Consider the following 17017-nt stretch of genomic DNA (forward strand, 5'->3'; position numbering starts at 1 on the left):
GCACCTTCTCCTCACGTGGAAAAAGAACTGAGGAGACCGCGACGGGTGGGAAGGCACTCACACATGCACGGTGGAGCGCAGCTCACGCACCACAAAGCTCTCATTTAGATTTGGTAAATGCTGGATCGGGCAATGCGGATCAGCATCACCCACATGTGAGACTATAGAAGCGTGCTTGTCCTCGGAGAATGCATGGACAGCTAGAGAGAAAACAACAGATCAGAGTTAAAAAAAAAAAAAAAAGATTTAAAAAATATATAGGTTAATTTTAAAACAAACCTTCTGTATTTCAAGTATGAAAATATAAGCAAATAGATTTAAAAATAAAGCAAAACAAAAAAATCTCAAACAATCTTGGAGCAAAACCTTCAGACATTTGTTGAGGAATTCCACCAGTATTACTATTGAAGTCCCCTCATCCCAGAAGACAGGAGGAATATTTCTTGCCGGCAGGACAGAACAACCTTAATGCAAGATTTGCACAAAAGTTCCACTTTTTATTTCTCTGCAAAAGAAACCTGCTTACCCTTGTTTCAGTTTGCCAGCATAGCAAGGATTTTTTTTCCTGTAAATTCAAATGACCCAACTATTGGAAACAAACAAACAAACAAACTTTAATTAGGCTGGTGAATTCAGGCTTTTCTGGCAAAAAGTTCAGAAATATATTGTCCTCATGTCTGAACTGAGTCCAAAACGTTTTTTGTCCAAACTGGATAACATACTGGCTGGTGAATAAGGTGATTACACTGTATTTCCCGTGACCTATATACAATAATGCTTAAAAAAACACATACTGCTCTAATATAGCAGTGTACCAATTTTAATGACATTTGCCCCTTTCATAGCCAAGTCTCTGCATCTGTACACCTTAGTTTTATTACAGATAAAACAAGATACCAAACCATTAAATAAAATTTTGATTTTTCAGCACATTTAATAGTGTCTCTACATATAGCAACAATTAAAAAAAATGAACATTGTGCATTTGAACACATACAAATTCAAGTTTAAATGAACATGCTATCTAACTAAGATTAAACTAGCACTTTCTACTGGTAGAAATCTCTGCTTCTTTCTTATTTTTCTCCAGTATTGCAAATCATTTTGTAAATGTAACAGAAGAAAAGTCTGTTGGGTTTTTGTTCTATGTGAATCACCGTGTCTCTGTCGAAGTAAACTTCATGGTTGTAAGTCTGAAATAGAAATCGCATAAAAGATTTACAAAATAATAACAAAAACATACTATGCTCCTGCCTTTTCAACAACATAGTCTTTCTGATCTACCAGTTAAATATTGTCTTTGTATTTTAGAGTCAGTATTTATAGAAAAGCTCTGCATCTTCAAATATTGCATCAAGTGGTGTGCCACTGGGGGCCCAAGCCGCTCCCTCCCCAAATTATCCAACTCCCTTGCTGTGGTTGGCAGCAATCCCAAGCCCACTAACTGCAGACCATCTCCTCCTTCTCCTCTGGTCTGGCGGCTAGAACTCTCCAAGCTCTACAGCCAGTGTCACTATCCTCAAGCTGCTCCTGCCATTGCCTGGCCACTCCCTCCCCCATGCATGCTCTATTTTTATGCATGTGCGAAACCTGAGTTTTGAGTCTCATTCATTAGAAATCAAAAACCAGAAGAACAAAGTCCCACACAGCATAGGAGCCGACTCTGTGGGTGCTGTGGTTGCTTGAGCACCCCCAATATTGAGCAACTTCCTTGTATGTGTCCATAGAGGTGTTATTTCCATTTGGGCTTAGCACCCCCAATAATTTTGAAAAGTTGGCTCCTATGCCACACAGTATGCAAGTCACACAATGTTTAAATAAACGTTTTGCATGAGTTACACATCATCTAGCTGTGTTTTGTCTTTCATTCGTTAGAAACACAGGTCTAGACCAAAATGTTGAAGTTTTCACCCTAGAAGTTTTGGTTTTGTTCAATTTTGGCTGTAAAATGTCAAAGTGTTAGCCACAATCTAATCCTGCCTTTCAAAAACCCCCTACATGCCCTCTTGTGATTTGGACACACTGCAGACGAAGTACACAGATACACGTCTGCAAAACAGGTTTTGAAAATACTGATTTGGATGTTTTGAGAAGAAATCTGTCCAAATAGTGCTTTATGACACTTTTTGGACATTTTTCTCTTTCGTAAATGAGCCCAACAGTAACCCATAGAACTTTGTAAATCTAAATGCTTTGAAAATGAGCCCCATATTGATTTATTTTCAATATCTTTAACGAGAGCATGGCTAGCCTTCATTATTTTCCATGTTTACTTACCACATCCCATGATTCTATCAGTCTGATACTCTTCAGCAGTTTGCCATTTTCATTGCTGTAGAAGTCAATATGAGCGCTTCCATCAGTATCAGTCTGAGTCACTGCCACCACTGACAGCAAATCCAGCTCATCTTCATAATCCACAACTTTAAAAGTCTTAAAATTTGAAAACAATTGAATTTAATGTTGTTTTCTACTACTTATATGATGTCTTTTTAAGTACCAGGCCAATTAGAAAAACAATGAACACTAAATACATCAAAATGTAAAACAAAAAGGAGAATAAAAATATAATTATAACCTAAACAAACAAATAATAATGTAAGCCTAAATTGAACTTCACCAAAATCACTCACAAACGGAAACTTTTTGTTGTGATTTCTGTGTGTTCTTTGTTAAGTTTCAAGGTCAAAGTATATATTCTATGCTGAACTTTTCAGGTAATAGGAAGATTTTGGATTGATTGTTGTCACTGCAGGGGATAGCTCATTTTGCTTTGGATTGATACTTAATGTGACTGCTATTTCCTAAAATAAATAGTTTCCTTTTTTTTTTGACTTATGACATCTGCTGCCTTATTTCTTCTTGGGTTTTCCCTATCTTGAAGTCTTCCTGACAATTATAGGGGCCCTTTTACTAAGGTGTGCTGAAAAATGGCTTGCGGTAGTGTAGGTGCAGGTTTTGGGTGTGCGCCAATCTATTTTTCAGTATGCCTGTAAAAAAGGCCTCTTTTTGTTGCCGAAAATGGACGTGCAGCAAAATGAAAATTGCCGCGCATCCATTTTGGGTCAGAGACCTTACTGCCAGCCATTGACCTAGCGGTAAAGACTCATGCAGTAACTGGGTGGTAATGACCTAAGCACACCAAATGCGGATGCGCGACAGAAAATAAATATTTTTCAGACGCTCGCCAAAAATGAAATTACCGAAAGAGCCACACTGTAGTCAGGCGGTAACTCCATTTTGGCGCATTGGGCATGCGTAGACACTTACGCGGCTTAGTAAAAGGACCCCATAATTTTGCTTTCTTTTGTTAACTATTCTCTACTCTTTTTCTTATTAGGTGCATTTGACCCAAGTTATAGTTTCTATAGGAGAGGCTCTATCCACGTCTTTCTGTATAGGCATAAAGACACACACACATATATGCCTCATATAGCCCCTGCCCACCCCCCCCCCCCCCCCCCCAGCAAGACCCATATTACCATATCTTTTCACACTCAGTCCCTGAAAAGACATGCATAAGTTTGTAAATGGAGGAAGAGGAAATGCACCAGTTTGTCACACTATAAGTGTGCACTTTTAAACTTGTTTTCTTTGATGTGATCTGTGTTGGAATTTCTTGATCAAGAAATCCTTCTTGTATATTCATCTTTTTTATTTAAAAAAAAAAAAAAACCCAGAGACCTGAAAACTCCAAAACCATACAAAAAATATACTTGACTATAATAGTTATGTTTTTAATTTTATTTTTTGGGGCCCCTGTTCTATAATTATTACATACAATAGCCATCTTGGTGTACATAAGTATATAAGTATTGCCATACTAGGACAGCCCAAAGGTCCATCAAGCCCAGCATTTTGTTTCTGTTTCCAAAACTCACTGAGCTAATATCATACAAAATTTTATTTGTTTTATCATTAGAGCTTTTCTTTCATTAGGAAACAGTAGCATATATATAGCAGGCACCAGAGGAGCACCCACTTAAGTGGGAAAACACAAACAGTGCAATTGTAGGGAACAGGAGTAGTGTATGCAACAGTATACATCAAGCCCAGCATTCTGCTTCTGGCAAGATCCCAAAACAGTACAATAGATTTTATGCCACTTATGATTTCATCAGTTGTGTGGATGGGAACATATCCTCAACATCAGGCCTGACCTCCGTGTCACCTCTTAAAACTCTCAGACTCAAAGCAGCTGAGAAGGGTAAAGGTGAAAGGGAGTGGTAGGCAGATCAGTTGTCTGGTATTAGGGGTGCTTAATAACCCATGGAATCGGCATACATACTGCCCTGCAAAGGAAAAAAGAAGCAAGTGCCTATCTTTATTGAAGCACTTACTTCTTTTTGCCATTAACAATAGTGGTAACAGAATAAATAAGGCAAGAATAAATATTATATTCTGCCGGTTACAATAAATGGGATTATTTGGAGAAGCAGGCAGTAGTCCAATAAAAATCAGCGGGCTGTGTTATGTACATCATAAGAAAATGAAAGAATGGAAATAACTTTGCAAAGGATACCACCTAAGAATATGCCCAAAGGGGGGAAATAATCATTAGATAGGATAGTTGATGGTCTGAGAGAAGCTGGCAGCATTGTTAAATTTCAGCTTCAGAAGGGATGGCCCAGTGCAGTCTCTTGATCTGAGACTTCCACATCCTTGGTTAGCTGAAGCTGGGGATGTTATGGAGGTATCATTCACAGCCCCATGATGGGGAGAGAGGGAGCCATGGTCATCACTGAGGGCAACATTTGGATTTAGAGCCCAAGATACACTGGAAGAACTCTGGTGCATAACTCCTGCCCTCCAGACTATTACTGCAATAACTAAACTAGGAACAGTGCATAGGAGGGGAGGAGGTGAAGGGAAGGGGAGGCCGAATCCTTGACTAAATTTGAAGATTTGAATAAAGGCTTGTGGTACTAGGATCTCAGCCCCGGTTTCAAATGAGCTGAAATTAAAATGAAAGAGGAACTACCAGGTCAAAAAATAAAATAGAAAATTCAGCTTCAGTATATCGAAAGATGAAACATAATTGATAATCCCCCCCCTCAAATGTTTAGCTACACTGTCTTATTTCATACATATCCTAACAGAATAACCTTTGCTCCAGCAACAGTCATTTCTAAACATATGCACCACTCCATATTGCTCAAAATGTTTCAGCTAGGTTGTCAGTACTGCAGGGAGAGGGGCTGTGTTGCCTTATGCTGCTACAGAGTGATAATACAAGAGCATACAAAGAATCTGCAAGCCTAGCAAATCCTGGAGCTCTGAAGCAGATGTTAGCAAGAAGAAAAAGAAATATAGTGATTCTCAGTAATTCCTCTTCTGAGAGAATAATGCATCAACCAAAATATAATGCACACTAGAGAATTATGTGCCTACATAATTTCAAGCATAGTTGATTACAGTGAACATGACTGCATAATTTTCCATATAAACTCAAGGACTTAGACTGGATAGCACCCCTCTCGCTGCTAGACTGCTGACTACATCTTAGTGATTTTGAGTTTTTCAATAACTTAAAACTTGCTACAGTAGAGACCATTATAAAGAACAAAATTACAGAGCATATTCAAAAGCATGGATTAATGAGACAAAGTCAACATGGATTTAGTGAAGGGAAATCTTGCCTCACCAATCTACTACATTTCTTTGAAGCGGTGAACAAACATGTGGATAAAGGTGAGCCGGTTGATATTGTGTATCTAAATTTTCAGAAGACGTTTGACAAAGTTACTCATGAAAGACTCCAAAGGAAATTAGAGAGTCATGGGATCGGAGGTAGTGTTCTATTGTGGATTAAAAACTGGTTAAAAGATAGAAAACAGAGTAGGGTTAAATGGTCAGTATTCTCAATGGAAAAGAGTAGTTAGTGGGGTTCCCCAGGGGTCTGTGCTGCGACCGCTGCTTTTTAACATATTTATAAATGACCTAGAGATGGGAGTAACTAATGAGGTAATTAAATTTGCTGATGACACAAAGTTATTCAAAGTTGTTAAATCGCAGGAGGATTGTGAAAAATTACAAGAGGACCTTACGAGACTGGGAGACTGGGCGTCTAAATGGCAGATGACGTTTAATGTGAGCAAGTGCAAAGCATTGCATGTGGGAAAGAGGAACCCGAATTATAGCTACGCCATGCAAGGTTCCACGTTAGGAGTCACAGACCAATAAAGGGATCTAGGTGTCATCGTTGATGATACATTGAAACCTTCTGCTCAGTGTGCTGATGCGGCTAAGAAAGAAAATAGAATGTTAGGTATTATTAGGAAAGGAATGGAAAAGAAAAATGAGGATGTTATAATGCCTTTGTATCGCTCCACGGTGCAACCGTACCTTGAATATTGTGTTCAATTCTGGTTGCCGCATCTCAAAAAAGATATAGTGGAATTAGAAAAGGTACAGAGAAGGGTGACGAAAATGATAAAGGGGATGGGACGACTTCCCTATGAGGAAAGGCTAAAACAGCTAAGGCTCTTCAGCTTGGAGAAAAGGCGACAGAGGAGATATGATAGAGGTCTATAAAATGAGTGGAGTTGAACGGGTAGATGTGAAGCGTCTGTTTACGCTTTCCAAAAATACTAGGACTAGGGGGCATGCGATGAAGCTACAATGTAGTAAATTTAAAACGAATCAGAGAAAATATTTCTTCACTCAACATGTAATTAAACTCTTGAATTTGTTGCCAGAGAATGTGGTAAAGGCGGTTAGCTTAGTGGAGTTTAAATGGCTTCCTAAAGGAAAAGTTAAAAGACCATTATTAAATGGACTTGGGGAAAATCCACTATTTCTGGGACAAGCAGTATAAAATGTTTTGTACTTTTTGGGGATCTTGCCAGGTATTTGTGACCTGGATTGGCCACTGTTGGAAACAGGATGCTGGACTTGATGGACCTTTGGTCTTTCCCAGTATGGCAATACTTATGTACCAGCTGCTATTATATCCAAGCACCAGAAGACACCAAGGAACTCCTTTTACTGAAGATCAGAACATGTTATCTGCAGCAGGCCCCATAGCAAAAGACCCCCCCCCCCCCCCAGGTTAGCAATTGTGAAATTGGGTTGCCAACAGGCGCTACCCTAGCCAGGGAGAACAGTGGTACAACAGGGACCAAAGGGGGATGTGTGCAGGTCCAGTGCTGCACAAATAAAGTATAAGAGAAGAAGGCGAGAGTGATGCACGCAGATTGGAGAATGATAAATATAGAGATTGAGTGCGAGACCCCCCACCATTGGTATTCATCTCAGGAAATGAAGAGATCTGCACACCAGAGTGAAATGAGAGGTGGTCCACTGACCAGAGGAAAAATCCATTCAAAATATAGCACTGCTACTGCTGCTAGCCTGGCCCCAATTTCCTCCCCATCCTACCCAAGAAAATAAAAATAGATAGGGTAGGAAAGCAGAAGACAGAAGTAGATGACAAGCGGATTTCATCTCTAGTGAGTACATCCTGGAGGAATTTTACAATTCCCGCACATATATAAGTCTCAACAACTCCTCTAATATACTTGAATATATGTTTACTATTAAGTTACCTCTTGTTCTGGGTCATCATCAAGCTGCTCAAACCGTTTTTTCACTACTCGACCCGAAGCTGTTACAGTTACAAGACGGTTCACCTTGTAAAATAAAAATGATCCGATTAGATATTATGACATCTTAGCAGTAGCATAAAAATTTGCTGTTCCTAAAATTTTGTGTACATTCCAAAACTCATTGATCTTAGATCATATGAAATTGTATTTGTTTTATCATTAGAGCTTTTCTTTCACTGAGAAACAGTAGCATATATACATATATAGGAGGTACCAGAGGAGCACCCACCTAAGTGGGAAAACACAAACAGTGCGATTGTAGGGAACAGATGGAGTAGTGTATGCAACAGGATACTTTCACACACAGTAAGGGATGACATGGAAAACAGGATATTCACAATAAAAGGTGGTCTTTATTCTGTAGAGGTCAAAGACTCAACATGGCATTGTGTTTCAGCCAAGTGCCTGCTTCAGAAGTTTAAAGCAAAAGAAACATATATAAATATATATAATAAATAACTGACATCAGTAAAAATATATGTAAGTGGAAAACAAGTCTTTTTAAACAGTTTTTTGCCTTTTAGATCATTTTTTGAATACTATGCTCCTTTGGTGTTTTTTTTTCTGTAAAATTCCACTTTGCCCAGGATTTTTACACTACCTTGCAGTCTTGCCTCTCCTTTATATCCGACACACATATTTTTGCTACACATGCATATTAAAATTCTAGTGTGGAAATAGTGATGCAGATGTTCCAGTGTTCTAAATACATTAACATTTTACCTCTTCCTTAAGTTTTTCTGCATCTCGGTGTTTGACCTGGAGGCACAAATCACTTTTAATTTAAAGCACAGTGTTTGATGTACATATTTTTTTGTAACTTATGCATGCTCATTTTTTGCTATATTGTCAATCTTTTACAAACTCCTGTACTTTCAACCTTTTTTTGGTCTCTTTTAGTGATATCTACCAGGTTGGTATAATCTTTTTGAGAGGGCTATATAATCCACTTTACACTTCTTTATATAATAAGTATACCATCAGTCCTTCAAGTGTTTTTCCAGTTTTACAATACATGTTCATCACATTTTTAACTATATTTTAATGTATTTTTAATTACATTTTATATATTACTTGTTTTCCACTTACATATGTTTTTACTGATGTCAGTTGTTTACTGTTTATTTATTTATGCTTCTTTTGCTTTAGACTCCTGAAGCAGGCACTTAGCCGAAACATGGTGCAGTGTTGAGACTTTTAGGGCTTTGTTTAGTAAGCCGCATTTTAAGCGCATTAACATTTTTAACATGCGTTAACTGTGTATTCGCCTACAATATCCCTATAGGCAGCTACACAGCAGACACGCTAATTGTAGGCGCATTAAAAATGCTAACGCGCCTTAGTAAACAGGGCCCTTAGAGTCTTTGACCTCTACAGAATAAAGACCACCTTTTATTGTTAATATTCTGTTTCTTCTTCATTCCTTACTGTGTGTGGAAGTATCCTGTTGCAAACACTACTCCTTCTGACTGTTGTAGTATATATATAGGGTCACGAATATGGCTATTAGTTAAAAAATTAAATGCCCACTGTTTCCCATTTGTTGTATCTTGGCTACTAAACATGCTGTCAGTAAAATGTGTTTCCCAAGAAAGGCAACAGGAAGCCTCCTAAATGTCAAAATTAAGCTCTGCAGTTCCAAAGCAGTAATTCAAAATCTTGCTGAGTTATGAAAAAATGTTCTTTAAAATCTTCTGTATATTCAGCTGGGCAATGAAGCAAGAAGCCTTCACTGCTAGATACAATCTCTGATAAGGCCCTGAATGGATCAGAAAGAGGTAGAGAACAAAGCTTCTCATAAAGTCCAAAATTACAGAGAAACTAGAATTATTTCTTCCTACTAAAGGTGTGTTCTATATATCTGAGATAAAAAAAACCTAAACAGAAATACTACCTCCTCAAAAGATCTTCATAGAAAAAACAAGGTCAGATCATTATCAATCATTACTTCAAATTTTTAAACTTGTCCTAGTTCAAGTGTCTCCACTACTTCAACATGTGGAGATTAATTTTGTAACAGGTTTAGAAAACTGTTTCTTCAGCTAAAAAGTAGGAAATTTGCATAGGAAGCTACTTTTAAAAGTTCCCCTTTAAGTGCCTGATTAAAATCCAAGATCTAATTTTACCTTTATTGATCCTACTCAATTGAAAAATATTTTGTTTGATCGTGAGATGAACAGTGTTAGCGCTGAGATTTGAAGGGTCTCTTAGAGACTAGTGGGTCTAGAATAGAGGGATTTTTGATGTAAAGAGTCTAGGATTTATTTTTTTTCCCTCTGGATCCCCTTTAATACCGTTTTAATTATTCCCTTTGTCTCTTCAATAACATGGGTTTTGATAAATGGTGGAAGACTGTATTTCCTTAATTTATTGTACAAATTCATTATTTTTCTTCTCTGTGTTTGTTTTGGAAATTGTAAACCACAGATCGTCTAGGCAGAGATGGCCAGAGGGTGCCTATTCTGGGCCCATTTTATAAAAAGACACAGGTGCCTATTGGGCTCATTTTTGAAAGAGAAGGACGCCCATCTTTCAACATAAATTGGAAGATGGATGTCCTTCTCCCAGGGTCGTCCAAATCAGTATAATCAAAAGCTGATTTTGGACATCCCCAACTGCTTTCTGTTGCAGGGACGGCCAAAGTTCAAGGGGGTGTATCGAAGGCGTAGCGAAGGCGGGACTTGGGCATGCCTAACACTTGGATGTCCTCGACCCATAATCAAAAGAAACAAGGACGTCCCTGACAAACACTTGGATGACTTTACCTGGTCGTGTTTTTCTTACGACCAAGGCACAAAAAGGTGCCCGAAATGACCAGATGACCACCGGAAAGAGTCGGGGATGACCTCCCCTTACTCCCCCAGTGGTCACTAACCCCCTCCCACCCTCAAAAAATATCTTTCAAAATATTGATTGCCAGCCTCTATGCCAGCTTCAGATGTCATACTCAGCTCCATCACAGCAGTATGCAGGTCCCTGGAGCAGTTTTAGTGGGTGCCGTGCACTTCAGGTAGGCGGACCCAGGCCCATCCCCCCTACCTGTTACGTTTGTGGAGGAAACAGGGAGCCCCTCCAAAACCCACTGTACCCACATCTAGGTGCCCCCCTTCACCCATAAGGGCTATGGTAATAGTGTACAGTTGGGGGTAGTGGGTTTTGGGGGGCTCAGCACACAAGGTAAGGGAGCTATGTTCCTGGAAGCAATTTATGAAGTCCACTGCAGTGCCCCCTAGTGTGCCCGGTTGTTGTTCTGGCATGTCAGGGGGACCAGTGAACTACAAATGCTGGCTCCTCCCACGACCTTGATTTCATGGTGGAGTTCCTGCCAATGTTGCGATAAAGGAGCCTCCGGTTTGCAAGTTCATATACTACTAATGTGTTCACCTATTCAAACACCTATCGCAACATTGGCAGGAACTCCATCATGAAATCAAGGATTTGAAATATACAGTTCTATTGCATGTTGAACTAAAGAGAGGAGGGGTCTTGAGCAACATTCTTGCTCAAAAGGAGCAGAGATTTATATTTTCTTGGAACACTGTTCAACCCCGAGGATTGAACAGAGAGGTTGAGTGGCTATGAGAAGAGGACTGAAGGGGATGGGTGAGGAGTTGGGCTATGTCAGACCTGTATGCTGTGTGTGGAGGGGTTTTGGGTTGGATGATAAAGCTGATCTGGGGCGGATAGATGGGAGGATGGAGGGACTTATGAACCAATAATGTTAAAGGGGTGGAGCTCCACCAGGTATTTATGGAGCGCGGGAAAAGTGACGTCAGACACTCTGAGCAGTGAGAAGGGATCGTTCTGACGGTGACCCATCTGGGGCATGTGTCTGATAGTGGTTTTCAAAGAAATATTGTAAGCAGTTCTAATTTTGGTAATAAGAGTTATAAGCTCGAGGTTAAACCATATGTTTCAGTGTGACTGTGTGTTTGGGGTTAGTATATTGCTGATTGTTAATTTATTTGTAGATTTCCCTTTCTGAAGACGCATCGCGAAACTCAGTCAGAGTTAAAGGGATTGACGATTTGAATATGAAAGAATGAATAGGATGAATGAATCACATGTAAAATAACGGGAAACTGAACACGAGCGCAACATACCCCAAAGGGAAGTATAATAAGGAGTAGGTCATACTAAATTTTAATCTCTCTAGCACTTTCATCTTAAGGACTGAACCACATAGGATCAGCGCCTCAGCTATAGTGTGGTGTGGTGTCTAATTTACTGGATATGCAGCTTAGATAAGAACGAGGTACCCAAATTTACAGATTTGATTGTATTATCTATGAATGAATATATGTTAGAATTATCTGCTTAAAAAGAGTTTGGTAAGCCTCTCAATATTGAATAAGGTCCAGGTTAATTTTGCTGTATGTACATACACTACTTATAAAGAGGTGGAACACTTAACGTGCTATGATGGTTCCCTCATGACACTACCGCATATTCCTTTTGGAATATAATGGCTGGAATGGGTATGGACTGAGCACATTAATACACAATATAAATTTTATTGTTTGGATCTCTGTATGGAGATGGTTGTGTTTTGAGTTTTGGAATTTTATTTTGAGATTTAGTAAGGAGTTAAAATTTAATGCCAAGAAGTGTAGTGATGCACTTGGGGTGCAGAAACCCAAAAGAGAAATACCGAATAGGAGGGGAGAGATTAGTAAGCTCAACTCAGGAGAGAGACCTTGGGGTGTTGGTGTCTGAGGATCTAAAGATGAAGAAACAATGCGACAAGGTGATGGCCGTGGCCAGAAGGATGCTAGGCTGTGTAGAGAGGGGCATAACCAGCAGAAGAACAGAGGTGTTGATGCCCCTCTACAAGTCGTTGGTGAGGCCCCACTTGGAGTATTGTATTCAGTTTTGGAGGCTGTATCTTGCTAAAGATGTAAAAAGACTGGAAGCGGTGCAAAGAAAAGCTACAAAAATGGTATGGGATTTGCGTTGCAAACCGTACGAGGAGAGACTTGCTGAACTGAACATGTATACCTTAGAGGAAAGGAGAAACAGGGATAATGTAATACAGATGTTCAAATATTTGAAAAATATTTGAAAACTATTAATCCGCAAATGAACCTTTTTCGGAGACGGGAAGGCGGTAGAACTAGAAGACATGAATTGAGGTTGAAGGGGAGGGGCAGACTCAGAGTTAATGTCAGGAAGTATTTTTTCATGGAGAGGGTGGTGGATTTGTGGAATGCCCACCCGCGGGAGGTGGTGGAGATGAAAACGGTAATGGAATTCAAACATGAATGGGATAAACACAAAGGAATCCTATTTAGAAGGAATGGTTCCGTGGAATCTTAGCGGAGACTGGGTGGCAACGCTGGTAATTGGGAAACAAAATGGGAGATGGGCAGACTTCTACGGTCTATGCCCTGATTGTGACTGGATAGGGATGGGCTGGAGTTTAAATTTTAAGGGGCTTCGACGTTAGCTCCAGAACTTTGTACAAGAACAGTGCTGGGTAGACTTCTAAGGTCTGTGCGCTGAGAAAGGCAAGGACAAATCAAACTTGGGTATACATATAAAGTATCACATACCATACAAATGAGTTTGTTGGGCAGACTGGATGGACCGTACAGGTCTTTATCTGCCATCATTTACTACGTTACTAATGTCAGAGACTGACAGTGTGGAGGCAAAAACAACATAGCCAGTCTCAAAGCCAAACAAATGCTTAACTGAAAAATAAGCTTCTTAGCAGCAAAATTAAACACAGTTCTAATCAAGCATCTTCCTTTATTTTCTCCCACTGGATTTCAGCTTAACGCCTGAGAAAAGGCACTTCCTTATGTTCGTTAGATCAGCAGTCACAAATGCAGCAAGCTCCCAGCACTCCAGTCTGGGAAAGGTTTCAAAGGTGCTTACCCTTAGAGCTTTTCTATGGCCTAAAGTTCTGAAGTCATCTCTCCAGGCTTCCTTATCTTTGGAGCCCTTTCTCCTCAGGAATTTCAGCCCGAGACCTGCTTCTGGCATGTAGGGAACAGGATTCTCTAGCCCTGGACATTAGCTATCCATTCCTCCTGCTGCTTTACTTATCTAAGGAAGCGTTTTTTTTATAAGTCAGGCATGGCTTCTAGGGCTTCACCCTAGCATGACAGATTAGCATAGCCTTTCTGCATCTGAATTGAAGGACAGGCTGTGCACTCCAACTCCCAGGATTCTTGGGCACTCTGCTTCCTCCCAGGTGCGAACTATCTGCTTCCTGAGGTTGCACTTCAATTGTCTCTCCCCCAAGGATCACAGCAGTTTTTCTCCCAATCCTGGCTGCTGCATGGGATTCTTAGGCAGATGCCACTTTATCAGGTAAGAGGGTTTATTTTCCCTTTCTATTATCTAGTCCTGGTTTCCATGATAAGACATTGTCCTCCCTTTATTCTTTCTCCTACTCACTGTGTGTCATCTGAACCTACTGAGTATTACAAACCTCCACCTTCCTGAAGCTAGCCCAGGTTTCTCCTCTGACCCTGGAGTTCAAAACCTGTCCCACAGCGACCCTTGGGATAATCCTGTAGTGAAAAGGCAATGGAGATACAAGGATGTGGTCTTATTTATCATAATGTGCAACTTTTGCCACATGCTAGCATGCATTTTTTTAAAATCATTTTACTTAATTACATTCACATTTATCACGTAAATGTAAGGAAAAACAGAAATTAATATAAAGAAAAAGAAAAAACATTTTCTCTCAACAATATATATAAATAATTGTCCACAATTGGGGGATCCAAGATCAGGAAAACAATCTCAAAGAAAATAAGAAAAACACCAAGTGGTTAATCTTACAAATTCATATTTTCTGAGGGAGGAAGGTTAATCGGTAATTGCAGCCGGTACAGTGGTAACTAAAGGAAGTTGCTGCAGAGGGTTCTTCATCTGTTCTTTTAACTCCACAAACTCTTGTAATTTCTTGGGTTCAACAAATAAGTAATAAGGAAATAAAACACAAGGGAATCGCTCTAGGAAGGTCCCACCTAGAGCAATGATTCTTGGCTTAAAAGCAAAGAGTTCACACCTCCTAGTCTGCGATTCCCTTGATATATCAGGAAATATATTTATCTTTGAACCCAAAACACTATCAGCCATGTATCAGAAATACAATTTCAAAACATTGTTCCTATCTAAATCAAAGGCAAAAGTCACTAGTAATATAACTCTCTATATAGGGTATTTTAGGAAGATTTATCATTCTCAAGTTATTTTTCCTTAATTGGTTCTCCAGAAGTTCCACTTTTTTACAAGAAACATGACTGTCCTTCATTACCAGATTAACTGATTTTCGTAGAGAAACCATTTCCATAATCAGTCTCTATTTTTATATCTTGGACTTCCACTTTGTTAGATAAGTATTGATATAATCACATATTTATTCCTGAAAAATTTTTGACATCTGAAGAAGAGAATTATTCACACTCTGCAGCACTTCCCATAGTGCGTCCATTATGACATTTTTTGGCTTCACCAGGTCCAATTTCTCCACAGAAACCGCTCCAGATATCTTCGGGGGGAAGAGCTCACTCTCCAATCCCCCAGTTGCTTTATTATCCGGAGTCAATGCTGCGCCAGGACCTCCTCGGATCGCATGAGAATCTTAACCCACTTCGGGCGTTTCCACTGTCGACCTCCATATCTAAGCGTTACTGTTTCCGGGTCTTGGAGAGGTCATGCCAACAGGGGGACTCAAAGTCACTCCCTCTCCACTGAGATTCAGCGATAAAGCCTTGCTGTTCCCCGAAGCAGGAACCGATATCCCCAACGTTATGACCCCGAATCTCTCCAAAGTAGACTGAGAAGTGGTGGGAACCCCAGCCGTGTTCGAGGAGGACAACACCATGGCTTTGCCTTTTTTCTTCCCCATTCTCTGGGGAGCGCGCCTACTTCTTCAAGTTTTCTGGTGTAAAATAGGAACTCAACTAACGTACGTCCTCCCTCGATGCCATCTTGGATCCTCCAGTTTGGGACACTCTTTGTCTGGTTTCTCCTTAGAGGCCTGTCTGATATGGGTAACCCTGCAGCATAGCCCTCTAAGTCATTGAAACACGGAAGCCCCTCCACCACTTACAAGGTGGTGTCCCTTCGGAAGGGCATGCTAGCATGCATTTTAGCGCATCTTTTTCACACAGACCATCTGGAGACTTGAACACAAAAAATTCAATTCTTTCAAGGGTGCCAAACAGGCACAATTATGTAGTACACGTTTTTTTAAAAACGTACACACTGAGGGGGGGCATAATCGAAAGGGGCGCCCAAGTTTTCCTGAGGATGTCCTCGCAGGATGTCCCGGCGAAGGGGCGGGGAAACCCGTATTATCGAAACAAGATGGGCATCTATCTTTCATTTCGATAATACGGTCGGGGACGCCCAAATCTTGACATTTAGGTCATCCCTAGAGATAGTCGTCCTTAGACTTTGTCGTTTCTGATTTTCAGAGATAATGGAAACTAAGGACGCCCATCTCAGAAACGACCAAATGCAAGCCCTTTGGTCGTGGGAGGAGCCAGCATTGGTAGTGCACTGGTCCCCCTGACATGCCAGGACACCAACCGGGCACCCTAGGAAGGCACTGCAGTGGACTTCAGAAAAAGCTCCCAGGTACATAGCTCCCTTACTTTGTGTGCTGAGCTCCTCAAAACCCCCTACTGTACACCACTACCATATCCCTTACGGGTGAAGGGGGGCACCTAGATGTGGGTACAGTGGGTTTGTGGTGGGTTTTGGAGGGCTCACATTTACCACCACAAGTGTAACAGGTGGGGGTGGGATGGGCCTGGGTCCACCTGCCTGAAGTGCACAGCACTCATTAAAACTGCTCCAGGGGCCTGCATACTGCTGCGATGTACCTGAGTATGACATTTGAGGCTGGCAAAAAATATTTTGAAAAATTTTTTTTGAGGGTGGGAGGGGGTTAGTGACCACTGGGGGAGTAAGGGGAGGTCATCCCCAATTCCCTCCGGTGGTCATCTGGTCAGTTCTGGCACCTTTTCATGGCTTGGTCATAACAAAAAAAGGACCAAGTAAAGTCGTCCAAGTGCTCGTCAGGGACACCCTTCTTTTTTCGATTATGGATCGAGGACGCCCATGTGTAAAGCACACCCAAGTCCCGCCCTTGCTACAACTCCAACACACCCCTGGGATCTTTGGTCATCCCCACGACAGAAAGCAGTTGAGAACGCCCAAAATCGGCTTTCGATTATGCCGATTTGGGCGACCCTGGGAGAAGGACGCCCATCTTCCAATTTGTGTCAAAAGATGGGCATCCTTCTCTTTCGAAAATAAGCCTATGTTGTAAGAGGCATGTAAAAACTTTATAAAATTACCCCCATATGTCAAGTTTTTGGGGACACTTCTGTGTCCAAAGAAAAACAGTCCATGTGTTTGTACCAAGGAGCTTTTTCAGT

The 17017-nt window shown here is 40.6% G+C and overlaps 1 protein-coding gene across 3 annotated transcripts in view; it reads right to left on the reverse strand.

Annotated features, from left to right (window-relative positions):
* Positions 1 to 532: 532 nt before the first annotated feature.
* DCAF17 (DDB1 and CUL4 associated factor 17) overlaps positions 533 to 17017 on the reverse strand; it is a 163710-nt gene continuing 147225 nt past the window's right edge. For all 3 annotated transcript variants that reach the window (XM_030210498.1, XM_030210496.1, XM_030210497.1), the window contains 3 exons: positions 7548 to 7631; positions 2278 to 2433; positions 533 to 1193 (listed from right to left, as the gene is read on the reverse strand). In XM_030210498.1, coding sequence (XP_030066358.1) covers positions 1077 to 1193; positions 2278 to 2433; positions 7548 to 7631 — 357 coding nt within the window. In that variant the 3' untranslated portion in view covers positions 533 to 1076. The remainder of the gene's footprint in view (positions 1194 to 2277; positions 2434 to 7547; positions 7632 to 17017) is intronic.

Source organism: Microcaecilia unicolor, chromosome 7 (assembly GCF_901765095.1).
Source record: "Microcaecilia unicolor chromosome 7, aMicUni1.1, whole genome shotgun sequence".
In the NCBI taxonomy this organism is placed as follows: domain Eukaryota; kingdom Metazoa; phylum Chordata; class Amphibia; order Gymnophiona; family Siphonopidae; genus Microcaecilia; species Microcaecilia unicolor.